This window comes from Gopherus flavomarginatus, chromosome 5 (genome assembly GCF_025201925.1).
Source record: "Gopherus flavomarginatus isolate rGopFla2 chromosome 5, rGopFla2.mat.asm, whole genome shotgun sequence".
Taxonomy (NCBI): Eukaryota; Metazoa; Chordata; order Testudines; family Testudinidae; genus Gopherus; species Gopherus flavomarginatus.
In genome coordinates, this window is record NC_066621.1 from 89,924,958 (window position 1) to 89,942,658 (window position 17,701).

The 17,701-nt window shown below is 46.6% G+C and overlaps 1 protein-coding gene across 3 annotated transcripts in view; it reads right to left on the bottom strand.

Moving 5' to 3' along the window:
• The window catches only part of ARG2 (arginase 2), a 46,317-nt gene that overhangs the window by 27,430 nt on the left and 1,186 nt on the right, over positions 1-17,701 (bottom strand). For 2 of the 3 annotated variants that reach the window (XM_050953593.1, XM_050953592.1), the window contains exons 2-4: positions 17,375-17,489; positions 16,820-16,882; positions 7,664-7,736 (exon numbers count right to left, since the gene is read on the bottom strand). In XM_050953593.1, coding sequence (XP_050809550.1) covers positions 7,664-7,736; positions 16,820-16,882; positions 17,375-17,389 — 151 coding nt within the window. In that variant the 5' untranslated portion in view covers positions 17,390-17,489. Of the gene's footprint in view, positions 1-7,663; positions 7,737-8,247; positions 8,397-16,819; positions 16,883-17,374; positions 17,490-17,701 lie in introns of those variants that run through there. The other variant, XM_050953591.1, reaches the window with a different exon arrangement.

Consider the following 17,701-nt stretch of genomic DNA (forward strand, 5'->3'; position numbering starts at 1 on the left):
TTTTAGTGACCTTGACTAATGCAGCCGGATCACCGGCCTCATGTCGGTTGCAGAACTTGAGAAAAAAATCCGCAAAAATCAAAAGAATTGATCAAAGCAGTTATGAATCACTACAACAGAGAAAGTAGGAAGACGCAGGAATGGAGAGAGAAAATGTATGAGTGGAGGCAAACACAAAGCAGGAGAAAGGAATTGGCTACCAAAAAAACCTCAAAGCACCTGATAAGCCTCCTGGCTCGCCAAACTGACTCTTTCGAGTCTCTCGTAGCCATGCAGGCAGATCTGTACCGTGGTAACCCACAACCCTCCCAAAGCTCTCTTTCTTGTTCCACAGTATTTGCACAAAACACCTTTCTCCAGCAGCCAGTTTCTTATTACCCCCAGCTGCCCCCAATACCTGTATGATCACCTACCAGCCCTGATAACTACAATCCTTACCCTGTGCACTCCACCCCAATTACTCTGCAGCATAGTAATCCTGAAGTGCAGGAGACATTGAACAGCAATCCAAACAGGACATATTCAAACCTCTGAATGTACAGTCCACCACCCTATCCCCCCCTTCCCTTTTATGTATTGTACTTTGAATAAAGGATTTTATGGCTTTTACAATACTTTTTATTATTGCAGAAAGTGGTAAATACTGTACCCCAAGGTAGAACGGAGCACAACACAGGCACCAAACATTACTGTTGGCTCTCAGCATCAAATTGCTCCCTTAAGACATCCCTAATCCTTGAAGCCCTTTGCTGGGCCTCTCTAGTAGCCCTGTTCTCTGGCTGTGCAAATTCAGCCTCTAGGCGTCGAACCTCGGAGGTCAATTCCTCACTGAATCTTTCACCCTTCCCCTCACAAATATTATGGAGGGTACAGCACACGGATATAACAGCGGAGATGCTGCTTTCCCCCAAATCTAGCTTCCCATAAAGACACCTCCAGCGGGCTTTCAAACGGCCAAAAGCACACTCCACAGTCATTCTGCACCGGCTCAGCCTATAGTTGAACTGGTCCTTGCTCCTGTCAAGCTTCCCTGTATACGGTTTCATGAGCCAAGGCATTAAGGGGTAAGCGGGGTCTCCAAGGATCACAGTGGGCATTTCGAAGTCCTCTACTGTGATCTTGCAGTCTGGGAAAAAAGTCCCAGCCCTCAGCTTCCTGAACAGGGCACTGTTCCGAAAGATGTGTGCATCATGCACCTTTCCAGGCCATCCTGAGTAAATGTCAGTGAAATGCCCACGGTGATCCACAAGTGCTTGCAGAACCACGGAGAAACACCCCTTGCGATTAACGTACTCTGATGCCAGGTGGGGTGGGGACAGAATAGGAATATGCGTCCCATCTATTGCCCCTCCAGAGTTAGGGAAACCCATTTGTGCAAAGCCATCCACAATGTCCTGCACGTTCCCCAGAGTCACAGTTCTTCTTAGCAGGGTGCGATTAATGGCTGTGCGAACTTGCATCAGCACCATTCCAACGGTGGACTTTCCAGCTCCAAACTGGTTCGCCACCGATCGGTAGCTGTCTGGAGTTGCCAGCTTCCAGATTGCAATAGCCACCCGCTTCTCCATTGGCAGGGCAGCTCTCAATCTCATGTCCCTGCGCCGCAGGGTAGGGGCGAGCTCAGCACACAGTCCCATGAAAGTGGCTTTTCTCACCCGAAAGTTCTGCAGACACTGCTCGTCATCCCAGACTTGCAGGACGACGTGATCCCACCACTCAGTGCTGGTTTCCCGAGCCCAAAGGCGCCGTTCCACAGTGCTGAGCACGTCTGTTACTGCCACAAGCAATTGAGTGTCTTGAGCGTCAGGTGTTTCAATATCATCGTCTGATTCCTCACTGTCACTTTGCAGCTGAAGGAATAGCTCCACTGCCATGCGTGATGTGCTGGCAACATTCATCAGCAAGGTCCTCAGCAGCTCAGGCTCCATTTGTAACAGAAATCTCAGAAATCGCACTGCAGACTCACAATGCCGCCAAACTGCTCGGAATGTGTAGCAAAGCACCACGGGGCGTTGGAACAGGAAGCGGAAAGACCCGCACACTTCCTTCCCCTTCCCACAAGCCACAGCACCAAAATGGGACGAGGTGCTCTGTGGGATAGCTGCCCACAATGCACCACTCCCAACAGCGCTGCAAATGTGGCCACACTGCAGCGCTGGTAGCTGTCAGTGTGGCCACACTGCAGCGCTGGCCCTACACAGCTGTACGAACACAGCTGTAACTACCAGCACTGCAGAACTGTAAGTGTAGCCATACCCTCTGTTTCAGTAAGAGCACAAGTGAGCAGCTGAGAAGCAGTGTGAGCCCCAGCCAGCTAGATGACAACAATACCAACAGCAACCCTTGCTGTAGTGACCTCAGGGTGAAGGGAAAGAAAGGGGCAGCTCAGGACTTCATTGGAAGGAAGAGCAGAAAGTTATATGCGGGGGGGTGGGGGCACTGTCCAGATGATCTCAGGGGGGGAGAGAGAGAGAGAGAGAGAGGGAGTGTGTGTGTGTGCGGGGGGGGGGGGGGGGTGCACAGAAGAAAGGGACTGAAAATTCCCTCCCAAAAATATCAATTATTGAGGGTAAGATGTGAAAGGGACAATATAGACAGGAAAGTTTAAAGTCTTTCCTTTCCCTTCACCACCCCCAAGCAAGCAGTTGTGCTAACAACTATTTATAACAATCTGAGCCCTAATTCAGGCACAAGCACATCTGAAAAACTGGGATGATGGAAGGGGAACAAAACCTGATGGTGAGTTCACACACACGACCTCCTCTGCATTTCACTTGTGAATGTGTCTCCCAGCCCAGATAGACAGATGTGCTAGCTTTGCTCCAGCTGGGATGCTAAAAATAAGGATGCAGACATTGGGTGACTAGCCCATGCTGCAACTTCCACATTCTTATTTTTAGGGTGCTAGCTTAAGCTGGGCTAATGTGTGTCTGTCTACCCAGCCTGGGAAGCACGCTCACATGGGGAGTGTAGACATACCCTCAGCATCCAGAGCAACAAAGATGCTTGCAGACAGGATCTAGCAAACAGGAGGTACAATTCATGCTAATGCCTTGGAGTTGAGGTGGTAAAATGCAAGGAACCATTATTTATTTATTTTTTTAAATATAAGTCAGTCAAGGAAAACTAATCACTTAAAATATACGGATTTAAAACATACACTCTCCCCCCAGTAAGAAGAAAAAGAGGAGCCACAATTTCTGTCCTGTCCACCCCCCCAAATAAATAAGCTTCTTCTACTTGTTTTTAAACTAATACTGCACTTTGTTAATTCATGTTACTGCAGGGGAAGGAGGAGGCAGAAGCCTTTTAACTTAGGCTCCTATGTACCCACAGAATCCACCCTCCATTGCACCTTCAGTTGGGACAAGTCATGTGCCTGGCACATGTAATCGCCAGGTGTGCACACAACATGCATGCATGTGCCCCGCTTTGAACTAGTTGGGAGTATGGACACTACACACAAAAGCTTTCTTTGCATGCTCACGTCCATGCTGAATGTACTATGGACACGCAATGAATGTGAATGCTTCAAAAGCTGCATTAATGTGAGGCTGATGTTCTCCAATGTTGCTGTCATAAACAGAGTGTTAAGGGTTAATGTCTCTTATACCTGTAAAGGGTTACAATCAGGAAACTGGACACCTGACCAGAAGACCAATCAGAAGACAAGATACTTTTAAATTCGGGTGGAGGGAAGTTTGGGTGTGAGTTCTTTGTTCTTCTCTCGGAGGGTCTGAGAGAGACCAGACATTACTACAGGCTCTCTAAGTTTCTTTTCATATAGTAAGTAAAACAGGTGGTTTAGGCTTTTTAATTGTTTTATTCTATTTGCATTTGTGGATCTGGCCAGTTAAAATATTCCCAGCAACTACACACATAAAAGTTGATTTGTATTGGTACTGGGGGGGAAGGTCTCTTTCTGGTGTCTGTAAGCTATAAGACCATGTAATATTTACATCTTGAAGTTACAGAGATAATTCTTTACTTTTTCCTTTCTTTTACTAAAAGGTTTCTTTTTAGAGAACCTGATTGATTGTTTTTTCCTCTGTTTCCCTTGTTTTATCCCAGGGGATTGGGATAATTCACCAGGACGGGTGAGGAGACGGGAGGGGGAGAGATAAAATCTCTCTCTGTTTTCCTTGAATCTGTTTGCCTCTTTGTGGAAGGGAAGGGAGATGCTTCTCTGTATGGTGATTTAAGAGGTTAGATCAGTATCTCAGGATAGCCCAGGGAGGGAAGTCCTGAGAGGGGGAAGGTGGGGGAATGGATTATTTCTCCTTGTTTTAAGGACCCAAGGGGTCTGGGTTCTTGGGGTCCCCAGGGAAGGTTGGGGAGGTCAGAGTGCCCCAAAACACTATATTTTTGGGTGGTGGCAGCCTATCAGATCTAAGCTGGTAATTAAGCTTAGGGAAATTCATGCTAGTATCTCATTCCTGGACTCTAAGGTTCAGATTTGAGAAAGAATGCTATGACAGTTGCATATGTCAGTTAAATGTTATTACATCTCTTTAAGGAGCTTCTCAGTCTCACAATATTACCTCCCTCCTCCCACCTAAAGACTAACAGTGGGGGAAGGGGAATCACTTAGTTCCTTTGACAGAGTCCTAAGATCTTGGGAAAGTTTTCAGTGTCTTTGTTCACTCATTTCCTTTGCTGGGAATCAGGAGCTTAATAGTGGAATTTAGGTCCAGAAAATTAGATTAGTCATAACCAAGTGTTGTGCACAGAACAGCTGTTGTAAATTCACTTTATTATCTACTGTAACATTAGAAAGATGCAAAAGAACAAAAAGAAAAAGGAACTATAGCATTATTATATATTCAGAGTGCTCCTGCCAGGCTAAGGGGAAAAAATAAAACATCCTTTGCTGAATTTCAATCTTATTCCTCATTGGACAATAGCCACACACAAAACAGCCTCTCGCTCAGTGACTTCCTCCCTAACCTTCTACGCCACACTGAAATAGACTGTCCCTATCATATAAAACTCTCTCCTGAGGATGCTGACTGAGTCCGTCATTGCTTGTCAGTGAGGGCCCCTTCTGGCAGAGTCTATAGCAATCCACACACCACCTGACCCTATTCATCAACAGGGCTGCAGAAATTTAAGCAGCAATAAAACACTAAGACAACAACAGACATGAATAGAAAAGCAGCAGCTCATATCAGTGCTGGAAAAAGTGCATTTTAGCAACAACAGAAGAGAAGACCTTGAAAATTTTAGTATTTAAAAGGGACCAGAAAAAAAATTAAGTTCTTCCCCTGCTTTACTGATATTTTAAGTTAGTAAACACTGAGGTCCAGATCCCTAAAGATATTTAAGCTCCTGACTCCCACTGAAATCAATACAAATTAGGCACCTAATACCTTTGAGGATCTGAGCCGGGGAATTTTTGGTTCCCCCCCCCCCCATATGACTTGGACACAAAACTACACTTAGTCAATTTCACTTTTCATTTTTACGGTCACAACAAGATAGCATTTCCAAGGTCAAAAGAATCTGGTATACCTTCCCCTGAAAATGGGGGAGGGAGGAAGAGAGGGAATGACCCACCAACCAAAACAAAAACAAACACCCTGCAAACAGAATTTTTTATTCAAGTTTTGGTTGTCAATGTCATGGAAACATTTCTATTCAGGTTGGATTTGGGTACAACCTCTTAACAAAACTGAATTATTAGACCTTTGCTATTTGAAGAAGACCCCATAGTTAACTACAGACTGACTGGTCAAAGAATTTTGGAGTCACTTGACAGATAAACTATAAAGAACTGCCTAATCCCCCTTGAGCATTATAACCTTCTTTTACATCTGGTAATTTCTGAGTTTCAGAGATAACTTAAGGCTCTCTAGTCTCCAAACCCACTTCTTACTTCAGGATGACACAGCCATCAACCATTTTTCTATCATGATATGGCCAAAGGTTGTTGTGACCTATATCCAGAGAGACTGCATGATGCAAAAAGTGAACATGGAGTGAGGTGGTAACAGACAACTCATTTATAGATACTAAGCAGTGCAGGTTGGAGGCTTTTAGCTATTGAATCGTAAGGATCTGGGTTGGATAGGGTAAACGCTGTATACTAAAATCTGCTGAACATCATCATCTGCCTGAATAGGACTCCATGTTGTGGAGAAGAAGATATAGCTTCCTGGTGATTAAGGGATTAATCTCCCCTCCGTGCATACACTTATATGCAATTAGTATTAATAGGATTTACATGCAGGCATCATGAATTAACCCTTTAAGGTCTGACCTTGCAGTCCATTCCGCACGCACACAATCCCAAGGAACACAGCCAGCTTTACAGACTATAGATCAGAGGTCCCCTATCTGTGGGGTGCACCCCCTTTGGGGGGCATGGAGGAACATTCGGGGGGCAGCATGGGAGCCCTGGCCAGCCCCCATGAAGGGTGGGGAGGGAGTGACACTCAGCTCCAGAATCTGAGCCCTGAATCTGTGTCTACTATCATAAATTATTGTCTGATCCTCCCCATAATTTCCCACAAATGTTAAAGTTTAAATAAAATTTTTTTAAAAGCCCCTGAGAGGAGCCCAGAGCTTCAAACCCATAATTTTACACAACTGTGAAAAATGTAAAATCAAACACTGATATTATCGATCAAAATTATAAAATAAATAAATAAAAATCACATTCTGCCAAGCCTTGCTACTGCCTCGCTACTGAGACCACAAGCATGGATTCATGTCTACTATTTGGCTTGCAAGTTGCCTGACCCTCTTATCTAGCCATTGACAAAAAAGTAAGGCTACTTGTTTTCTCTGCTTCTGAAGCTAGGAAGCAATGGGCTATAAATTGTTGAGACTACACAAGACCAAACATCTGCTTTTGCTTACACCCAGCCCTACTAACAAACAAGGCAAGATCACATTTTCTTTCTGTTGAGCTAGCACTATTCCTATTATCCTCTCAATGCAAGACTAGAATTAGATGAAAGACTGGAGACAAAAACCTGAGGTTTTCTTCAGACAATTCTAGACTCCTTTTTGGGACAGGGCTATGGTATTATTATTATTATTATTATTAAGGGGCTAAGCTAAGTAGCTGATTATTTGAAGGACTGCAGTAAATGAATTAAGCGATTTGCCCTTGCTGCTAACATTCTCAGAAGTATTGTCTGAATGATACTCAGAAATTTCCACATCTAAAAATCTAGACGTTCAGCCTGGCACACCCAAGTTTCTGTAGACCAAAGCCTCCCTTACACACATTCAAATTTGTTACACATTTAACTGCCCAATATCCACATACATACAAACTATGTCTGTTTTGTGCAAGTTACTTCAGATCCAGAGACAAACATTTATTAACAGGAGTATACAGCCTACTTTCAAGTCTCTATGACCCATTCAATCCTTAGCATCTCTGCTGCTGACCCAGAACAGATACTGGGTTTTGTGATTCATCCTACTTCACAGGGACAAGGCAGAGACATTTTCTAGACAGGGAGATACCCACCCCTTCCAGCAGAAAGCTCTGAGTGTGGGGCTGATTCATGTTTCAGCTACGTTGAGTCACGCTAAGGCAACGGTGATGCAGGGACATGCAATACCCCCAGGCACCTAATGGCCCCAGTCGTGTCAGCGAGGGGCCACTTTTGTACGCAGCCGCTGCTATTGCACGTGGCCCGCCCCTTACCCAAGCCGGAAAGCCGCTCCGTCAGCCCCGCGTTCCTTATGGCAGCGGGGCCGTGATCCACCCCTCTTCTCTTCTGTAAGACAAAGAGGCTCCATTAGGATCCACTATGAGGTGAGGCTTGGTCCTCACAGAAACGGACTGAGCCGCAGAAATCACACGGAGCCGCGAATCGCCCTAGGGAGGGTATTTTCCTTCCCGACCCGCCATCGGTGCGCCGTGGGGTCCGCTCCCCGAGGGCGCTTCACGCGGGAGCGGCAGCGTGTCCCCGCTGGCACAGGGGCGTGGAGGGACTGTACCCCGCAGCCTGGACCACGCCGTCCTCGGGGAAACCCGCTGGGACAGCGAGACATTGCGGCTACTGAGACCAGCCAAGCACGATTCCCACCGCACCCAGGACCCGTGATTGCTGCCGGCCGGGAGGCAGGTTCCCCAGCCCACAGAGCGTCTCTCGGGGGTACCGAGACCGCCGATCCCTTTGTGCTGAGCGGCACGGAATCTCTCCGAGCCCGTCTGCCGCCTGGGGGCGGAACTCACCCCCACCCTTCGGGGGACAGGGGGCGCCTGCTCCCCCCCGCGATGCTCACCTGCCCCCTGGAGAACGGGGCTCCGATCAGCGCCACGGAGTGGGCAGGTTTCTGGAGCTGCAGTGTGGAGCCCGCCTGCTTCCGCAGGAGCCGGGCAAAGCTGCTGCGCAGAGACATGATGCACAACCTCTCGCTGCCCGCGCGGCCCCTTTTAACCCGCGCGCGAGCGCCGCTGCCTCCCCGGCCACCCGCGCCGGAGCCAGAAGCCGGTTCCCCGCCCCCACACGCGGCCGGAGCCCCGCCCCGGACACACCCCCGGGCCCCACCCCGGTTGGCCAATGGCATCGCGGCAGCCTGGGGGTGTGCGCCGCGCGTGCGCCCGGCCGCGAACCTGCCGGCAACCTGCTGGAGCGTCCCCGTGGCCGCTGCAGCTCCCCCTCCCCCTGTAGAAAGCGGCCGCGCTCCCACTCGGGAGACCAGCGCAGAGTCGCCAACCCAGCCCCGCCGGGCTCCTCTCGGGGGCTCAGCCCTCACTTCTCCCCCGGGCACCGGCTCCTTCGGGGCCGCTTGGATCCAGCGGCCACCTCCCGACGCTCCCCGTGCCAGGCCCATTGTTCTGGCCAACCTCGAGTCTCCCCGCTGCCGCACGCAGCGCCCTGCCACCCCGTGGAACTTGCGCGTGCTGCAAACACCCTTCTCCCCCGAAGGCAGGGCTGGTGAGCCCAGCCGCGCGGCATCAGGCACTGCTGGCAGGTGGCCGGGAGGCCGCTGATGGGTGCTGTGCAGTGACTAGCTCCTGCCCAGCGTGTCCCCCATTCCTCCCAACCGCCCTATTCCAGCAGCCATGTACCTCAGGGAGCTACCACAGTCCTGCGCTCCACCATTCCTTCCTTCCTGCCATTACAGCGACAGCGGCACCTAAAGCATGATGTGCTAACTAGCTAACTTACATCAGGGCATACTTCTCTGGATGCTCTATCACTGGCCCTTCACTAGCTTACACACACCGTTTACGAACAAACAAACATACTTGAGGGAGGGCATGGCTACACTTAAAACACTGAATAGCTGTAGCACTCTAATTAAGAAGCAACCCAGGGAAGAGAGGTCACTGGTGGGATTCGTTAATTCACTTCCCAGTAATTACGTCAGCTAGACTGCTAACTAGGAGTTAGGTCTTTATAATGTTACTACGGCCTCACCTACACTGGCAGGTTTCTTCACAGTAAAGCAGCTTTCTGCATTGTAACTCCAGAGGTGTACACACTGCCAAGCCACTCAGTGCGCAGAAACTGCACATTTGCAACGCTATAAAAAAACCACCCTGATGAGAGGCATATAGCTTTCTGCGCCAGGGGTACAGCACCACAGTTCTGGTGTAGAAATCCTGGTCGCTTACAGTGGCTGGTTTCCCACAATGCCTTTTCTTGCCTCTCTGGTCATTGGTTTGAACACTTCTGCCCTGTCCTCAGGTGACCAACCATCATCCTCACCCCATAAATTCCTTGGGAATTTTGAAAGTCCCCTTTGTGTTTGCTTGATGGCTCATGCAGTGGTCTCAGCGCATCTTTCCAGGTGGCCATGCCTGCTCCACCCACTATGTGATCCCCCACTTGGAGCAATGCCAAGCTGCTGTACTTCATCACCATTTGGGGAGAGGAGGCTGTCCAGTCCCAGCTGCGCTCCAGCTGTAGGAATTATGATACCTTCGGACAGATTTCACAATGCATGACAGAAAGGGGCTATGACTGTGAAACACTTCAGTGCAGGATCAAAGTGAAGGAGCTGCTGAACACCTACCACAAGGCGCAGGAGGCAAACTGCCACTCCGGTGCTGCACCCACGAGCTGCCGGTTCTACAAAGAGGTGGTCGTCGTAATATTAGTGGTGACCTCACCTCCACTGTGAAGGCCACTATAGATACTTCAGTGGCTTGCTTGCCATTCGGGAGTGGACTGAGCCAGGAGGAAATCTTGGACAAGGATGTGGAGGGGGACCCAGAGGCAGGGGATGACTCAGAGGTCAGAAATGCATGCAGCCAGGAGCTCTTCTCTACCCCAGAGGAGGCTAGCCAGTCACAGCTCTTAGATCTTAGCGAAGTGCAAACAAGAGAGGAAGCCCCTGGTAAGTGGCTTTGATTTTGGGAATCAATGAAGTGAGTTTTTGGGGGCAGGAGTGTTGCAGAAAGCAGGCTTGTGTCTCTATGATGCCCATACCACCACATGCCTAGTCTGAGTGGCAGAACAGGGTGCTGATTGACTCCCTCACTTCACAGGAATCTGCCTCAAAGATCTCCAGGAAACTCTCATGGAGACACTGGGCAATCCACTGCTGCAGGTTCTTTGGCAGAGCTGTTTTGTTTCTTGCCCCATTAACAGTAACTTTCCCACACCACTCTGTCATCACTGTGACGAGGGGGTGGAACCATTGCTGCACACAAGTGAGCCGCATAAGGGCCGGGCTGGAAGCTGCAGTCATAGAGAAGACCTTCACTTGATTCCCTGCTCACCCTCAGCAGCGTGATATCATCCATAATGAACAGAGCCTGTGGAAAATGTGGGGACAGGAATGATTATAAGGCCCCCCTGTAGTGCTAGCTTTCCCCAAGAGCCACGTGCTCAGTGTACAGTATGGCCCTGCAACACTGATTTCCCCTGCAGTCACTCACCATTTTGGAGGCCTTGTGGCTCATTTGTGCTTGCCTGGAGTCAGCCAGTTAGTGACAGGTATGTGAATAGTGGCTGTGGTTTAAGTCAGCGGTCTGAGTGTTGCAAACAATACTGCTTTTGTAAAGTGTTGCATTTTGGCTTCAGAGATTTGACCTTGGGAGCCCAGCCTCCCTCTTTGTTATCACTGACTGAACAGCTGTGCAGAATTAGAAAGCAGCCACGAAGAACTAAAGAGAACTTTCTGCATGAGATCATGACGCACTCCGCAGCCGAAAAACAAGAATTGAAGGAGTGGTGGGACAGCAAGAAGAGGGACCAAAAGGAGAACACAGTGCACCAGACTGAAGCCATGGAGTGGCTCTTAAATGTTATGAAGCGCCAAGTGGAAGCGCTCCTGGCACTACTAGCACTGCAAACTGAGCAGCTCTGCGCCCGCCCTCCCCTGTAGCTGCTGTCGCAAAACTCTTTTCCATGTGCGCCCCCCAGGCACCGCCAAGACACTTTATCAACCTCTTGGCTCCAGTCTTTAGCCGCTGCATTCCACTCCTTCCCCGTCACAGTCCAGCAATGCACTCCCAGTACCCATTGCACTCAACGGCCGTCCCTCTGCAGTTTAGCCCTACTGAAGTACAGTACCCGCTGCACTGTACTCCAAAGGACAATGTTGGATGAGATACCTGGACATACATAAATCTTTAATCGTCCTGGGACCCCCCCTCATCCCTTCCCCCATCCCCCTCAGTGCTGATGTGATTTTTTGTTTGTCTCTCTCCTCTGGTTGTTGTTTTTTAATAATAGAATTGTTTTGGTTTGTCTTTATTCCATTAACAGAAAGCTAACAGAGCCCTGCAACAGGCAATTTTCTTACATCTTCATAGTACATTGTCTGCACCAATCACAATCACCTCCTAGCATTACAGGCACTGGACTCCTGAGCATAGCAACAAACAGTGGCTTTCAGCTTCAAAGTGCTGCCTCAAGGCATCCCTGATCCTTATGGCCCCACGTTGCGCCCCTCTAATAACCCTGGTCTCTGGCTGCTCAAATTCAGCCTCCAGGCACTGAGCCTCAGCGGTCCAGCCCTGAGTGAAGCTTTCACCCTTCCTTTCACAAATATGGAGTGACAGCACGTGGCTATAAGCATAGGAATATTGTCATGGGCCTGGTCCAGCCTCCAACATAGGCACCACCAGCAGGCCTTTAAATGGCCAAAAGCACACTCAACAGCCATTGTGCATTTGCTCAGCTTGTTGTTGAACTGCTCCTTGCTACTGTCAAGGTGCCCTATGCATGGCTTCATAAGGCACAGCATTAAGGGGTTGGCAGGGTCTCCCAGGATCACAATGGGCATTTCAACTTCCTCTACAGTGATCTTCTGGTCTGGGAAGAAAGTCCCTGCTTGTAGCTTTCTGAACGGGCCAGTGTTCCGAAAGATGTGTGCGTCATGCACCTTTCCAGACCATCTTGCATTAACATCTGTGAAATACCCACAGTGATCCACAAGTGCCTGGAGAACCATTGAGAAATACCCCTTCCGATTCATGTACTTGGTGGCTAGATGGTCTGGTACCAGAATTGGAATATGCATGCCATCTATCACCTTTCCACACAATTAGGGAAGCCCATTTGTGCAAAGCCATCTACAATGTCACGCATGTTGCCCAGGGTTACGGTCTTTCAGAGCGGGATGCAATTAATGGCCCTGCACACTGCCATCAACATGAGTCCAACAGTTGTCTTTCCCACTCCAAACTGGTTATGATGATCAGTAGCAGTCTGGAGTAGCCAGCTTCCACAGTGCAATCACCACGCGCTTCTCCAATGACAAGGCAGCTCTAATTCTCGTGTCCTTGTGCTGCAGGGCTGGGGCAAGCTCATCACATAGTCCCATGAATGTGGCTTTCCTCATCCAAAAGTTCTGCAGCCACTGCTCATCATCACATACATGCATGATCCCACCTGTGACCAGGATCCTAATGGGGAGCCAGCTGTGGTCACTCTATTAGGGTGAACTGCAAAGAATGAGGCAGTCAAACCCCAAAAAGCTGGGGGATATTCCAATACTTAGATTTACCAAGCCAGTATAAAACAGCTTCTTTGTTACCTGACTGGTTACTCAGAAGTCCAAACACAGTTCCCTTAAAGTGAACCAGCCTCAGGCTTCCATCAAGATACCTATGTCAAATATGATGAAAATTTCTGTAAAACTTATTTCATCATATAAAAGAAAAGGTTCTACCAATCCCAAAAGATTGGACACATTACCTCCTAGGTTAATGAATGTTCCAGATCTTACCCAAATACACTACAGCCAATTCTTATTAACTAAAATCTAAAGGCTTATTTATAAAAAGAAAAAAAAGTGAGAGTTAATATTGGTTAAAGGAATCCATTACATAAAGTAATGGCAAAGTTCTTGGCTCAGGCTTGTAGCAGTGATGGAATAAACTGCTGGCTTAAAAGTCAAGTCTCTGGAGTACATCCACAACTTGGATGGGCATTGTTCAGAGCTGTTTGTAGCAAGGTTCCTCAAGAGGTAAGAAGCAGGATCGAAGATCAAATGCAGGTGTTTCCAGAGCCTTTTATAGTTTTTGCTATGTGGAGGGCAGTCCATTGTTCTTGCTGTGGAAAATCACAGCAACAAGATAAGAGTTTGGAGTCACATGGGCAAGTCACATGTCCATGCATTTCCCCTAGTCACAGCAGGAAATTTCATTAAGCGTAGATGGGCGTCTCCCATGTCCATTGTTAGTTAAATGTTCTTTTGATGGGTCACTCAATTTGAATAGTCCCTCCAAGATGTGCTGGCTAACTACTTCATGGGCGCTACCCCAGGAGCAAACATTTGAAATCCAAGTATAGAGCCAATACTTACAACTTCATAGCTCAACAACATACAAAAATGACACATGCATACAGACAGCATAAGCATAACCAGCAAATCATAACCTTTTCACAGACACCTCACTTGACAACCTTTGTACAAGATTTGCTGGAAATATACAAAAGTTGTTGCAACAATGATCTATATGGTCATATTTTAATCAGATAATGTCACACCACCACTCAGTGCTTGTTTCCTGAGCCCAAAAGCAGGGTTCCACTGTGGTCAACACTGCCGTGAATGCCACAAGCAATATCATGTCGTAGCTACTACATGTGGCGAGATCAATGTTGCACTCCTCTTGCCTTTGTAGTTTAAAGAATAACTCCACTGCCACTTATGATGTGTTAGTCGGAGCGAGCAGCATATTGGTCAACAGTGTGGGATCCATTCCTGCAGACCGAAGAGGCAGAGCATACAGTACACAAACCGTTGAAAGATGGCGCCAAATGCAGACAGAAGCACAGGGATTGCTGGGATGTGAAGCAATGCATCATGGGGCATTGGGTCAGGACTCAGGATGCCACATGACCCCCTCTGCCTTTCCACAACTCTTAGCAGCAGAAGAGGAAGAGCTACTCTGTGGGATAGCTGCCCAGAGTGAACTGCTCCAAATACTGCTGCAAGTGCCATAAGTGTGAACACATTATTATGCAGGCAGCTGACAGTGTGAACACACAACAGCGGTTTCATTTCAGTGCTCTCTGAGCGGCGCTGTAACTCTGCCAGTGTAGATGTACCCTAAATCAGTGCTTTCTGTTTGTGCGTGGGTGATAACAGCAAGGATTGGCTAAACGGGACGGGACCCACACCACAGCTTCCATAGCAGCAGCAGCATCCACATTTATTTTTCTTGCTTACTTCCTATGTCTGGAATGAGCTTTTACCTTCACCACATATATCACCGAGTTACCCAATTTATCTACTAATTCCTATACACAAGACAAAAGGGCTTGAGAAGTGTAAAGGCTTGTGATCGGCACTACAAAATGAATTCATACTCCACCCAGGGAGGCATGTTGTCAAACCATCACAGACCCACTGAGTGTGAACATATCACACCAACCAGTACTTGTCCTTTATGAGTGATAATGCCTGTGACACAACAGACAATTCAGTACACTTGGCTGAGTGTGTACTACATGTGTGCTGCACAGGTTCAGCCTGAATCGGGGGAGCGCAAACAGCAAATCCTGTGAGTAAGGTCCAAGCGACAGGATGACTCATCAACATATATTGCTAGTCCCTCAGGCTACCGCCCTTCAGAATTCAACTTATGTACTGCTCATGGGATAAAAGGGTTAAGGGCCCCTTTTTAGAGGAAATTTCTCCAGGACACTCTCATGGAGTACAATTAACAGTCCTGCTGGTAAGGGTGACTGGGTTTTTGAGAGGACAGACTTCAAGATGGTGCTCTTCCAGCAGCAAGGACCATGTCATTCTAGAACTAGACATTGTACCATTTTTTATTTTACCAGACAAAAATATACTTTTAAAGAGTATGAGCCACATAGTTTTATGTGTCCCAGCCCCACCTGATATCTAAAACATGACAGAGTCCACTAAACACCAGTAAGTATTTTTCATACAGGTATACTTTCAACTCCATTTAATACCCAGGAAGCATAAGCAATAAGTTTTTCTCTGTTGTGAGTTAATAGCTGAAATGGCTGTTTCCCTGGTCGCTACAAAAAAATCCAAAAGGTTTTATATAAACTGAGGTGCTAAGAACTGGAGCTTCTGCTAAAAGCCTCTTTTAACTTATACGCTGGCAGGGTATGCTAGGGGGGATCCATTCCCACTCTATCTTCTTCTGGGAGAGGTAGTAGAGGGGTGTAAGGATTAGGTGTAATCAGGGATGAAATCCCCCACAAAAGCCTGTCATACCCAGCAGTGATCTAGTACTGTTTCTGAAATAGGGAAGGGCAGCTCTAAAAATCACATTAAGCTTTTGTTTGGAGCACACTGGCCTGGTTGTAGGGTTAGTCCCAGGAAGGAAATCTCCTGCTTCACGAGCTGAGCCTTTTTTGGGTTTAGCTTTAGTCCAGCTTTCATTAAAACCTCACACAGGACTTCTAGTACCTTTCAATGGAATTCCCGGTCTGCCCCAGAATATCATCTACATGTTGCACAACATTTTCTTAATAGGTTTAACCAACCCTGAACCATCAGTTGCATTCATTTACAATCCACTAAGGCATTTCAATCTTGTATACACTTGTTTTAGTTTAAATACAATTATTCTTTTTCTATTTACAAAACATCCTGATATAGATTTTCACTCCCTAATAACCTTTACTTTACACCACGGTTAATCAGAACTTTTGGATACAATTTTTAATGGTTAATCACCATTTCTTATATTTACTGATCTTTCTTGGTGCTGAGTTGGTTTCTGCTTCCAAAGCACATAGCCATCTGAAAAAGCCTCTTTGGAGCCATGGTAGGATTTTAATTAAGTAGTATGTTTTGTTTACATTTCTTTTACCCCTTTTACTGTATATATTGCATGTTCCATAGGAATGCTCACTCCTTTCATAATTTAACTTTCACTTTTTATTTGCTATACCATATTAGCCATACCAATTATATATACAAACATGTAATATATATTAATATTTTATTTTTCTTCTTCAGCCCTCTCAGCTGTTGCTTCATTACTGAAAAAGGGATGCAGGGTCTCTATGCACTATCCTAGTTCTGCCTGTGCCCTTTTATTCCCATTTACTGGTTTATATTTAACATTTATAACTTAATTTAAAAAAACATTAAACTTTGTAATAGTTAACACTTTGGGTGTCTCAGTGCCAACAAAGTTAAGACTGCCCAGAGATGTTAGCTCTTGCCCAAAGACTCTGTGTATGTCAACTTTATAATATATGGAGATATACCTATCTCATAGAAATGGAATTATTGGAGACCACCAGACACAAATTTAATCAACAATTCCTTTCTTAAATCCAAAGGTGAAATGATATTTTATACAATTGCTGTAAACATGCCTAGAACCCTAAAAATAACAGTCACTACACCCAATACAGTAACAAAGTATTCATAAGCATGCAATCAATGTACTTACAAACTGGCCTGACCTAAGGAAAACTATCCCATCTTGGCATGCTCCAGCATGATCTGGTAGGATCTGAAAAAGAACAGGCAGCTTCAGGGCTCTCTTTATACACTTCAGCTAACTTGCTAGTTTTAGCAAAAACCCAGTTTGAAGCAATTTATCCTTGCTACTCTCTTTCCTCCAAGGCCTTCCTTTTGTCACCTCTCCTTATACCAGCTGAATTGGGTGACCAGATTGCAAGTGTGAAAAATCGGGGGGGGGGGGGGGGGGAGGGGAGAATGCCTATGTAAGAAAAAGCTCCAAATATTGGGACTATCGCTATAAAATCGGGACATCTGGTCACCCTACAGTTGAATAATGGGATGGTTTGTACCTGTTTTTTTCCTTTGTCTTTTTGCTTTGTCAGTTACTTTTTGAACCACATATATATTTCCCACACTATAAATAATAAGTATTATTATTCTCATGGCCTTCTTTTACTTGCTGACTGGGGCCTTTTCTGTACTAGCCACACATTATAAATCAAACTTAAGCTAACTTTAATTCTTTTAATTTCATAAGTACCTCTGCAGCAGGCATTCCTAGGCATGTGTTCTTCAGTTCCCTCTCTTGTCTACTCCTTGTGAGATATGGTAACAGCAGCAAGTCATCAGGCCCACAGAGTATTCACCCAAAAGTTCTGAAGGATTTAAGAATTAAGTGGGTGAGCTGTTAACAAAACAATGTAATTTACAATGAAAGTTAGCTGATATACTTGAGAACTGAAAGGTGGGCAATATTAGGTCTATTTTTTAAAAAGCATTAGGATTAAGCTTGACATTTAAAGGTCAGTATTTTTACTTCAGCACTCAGCAAGTTGTCTGAAGCAAATAAGAGTACTTGTCTTAGTAG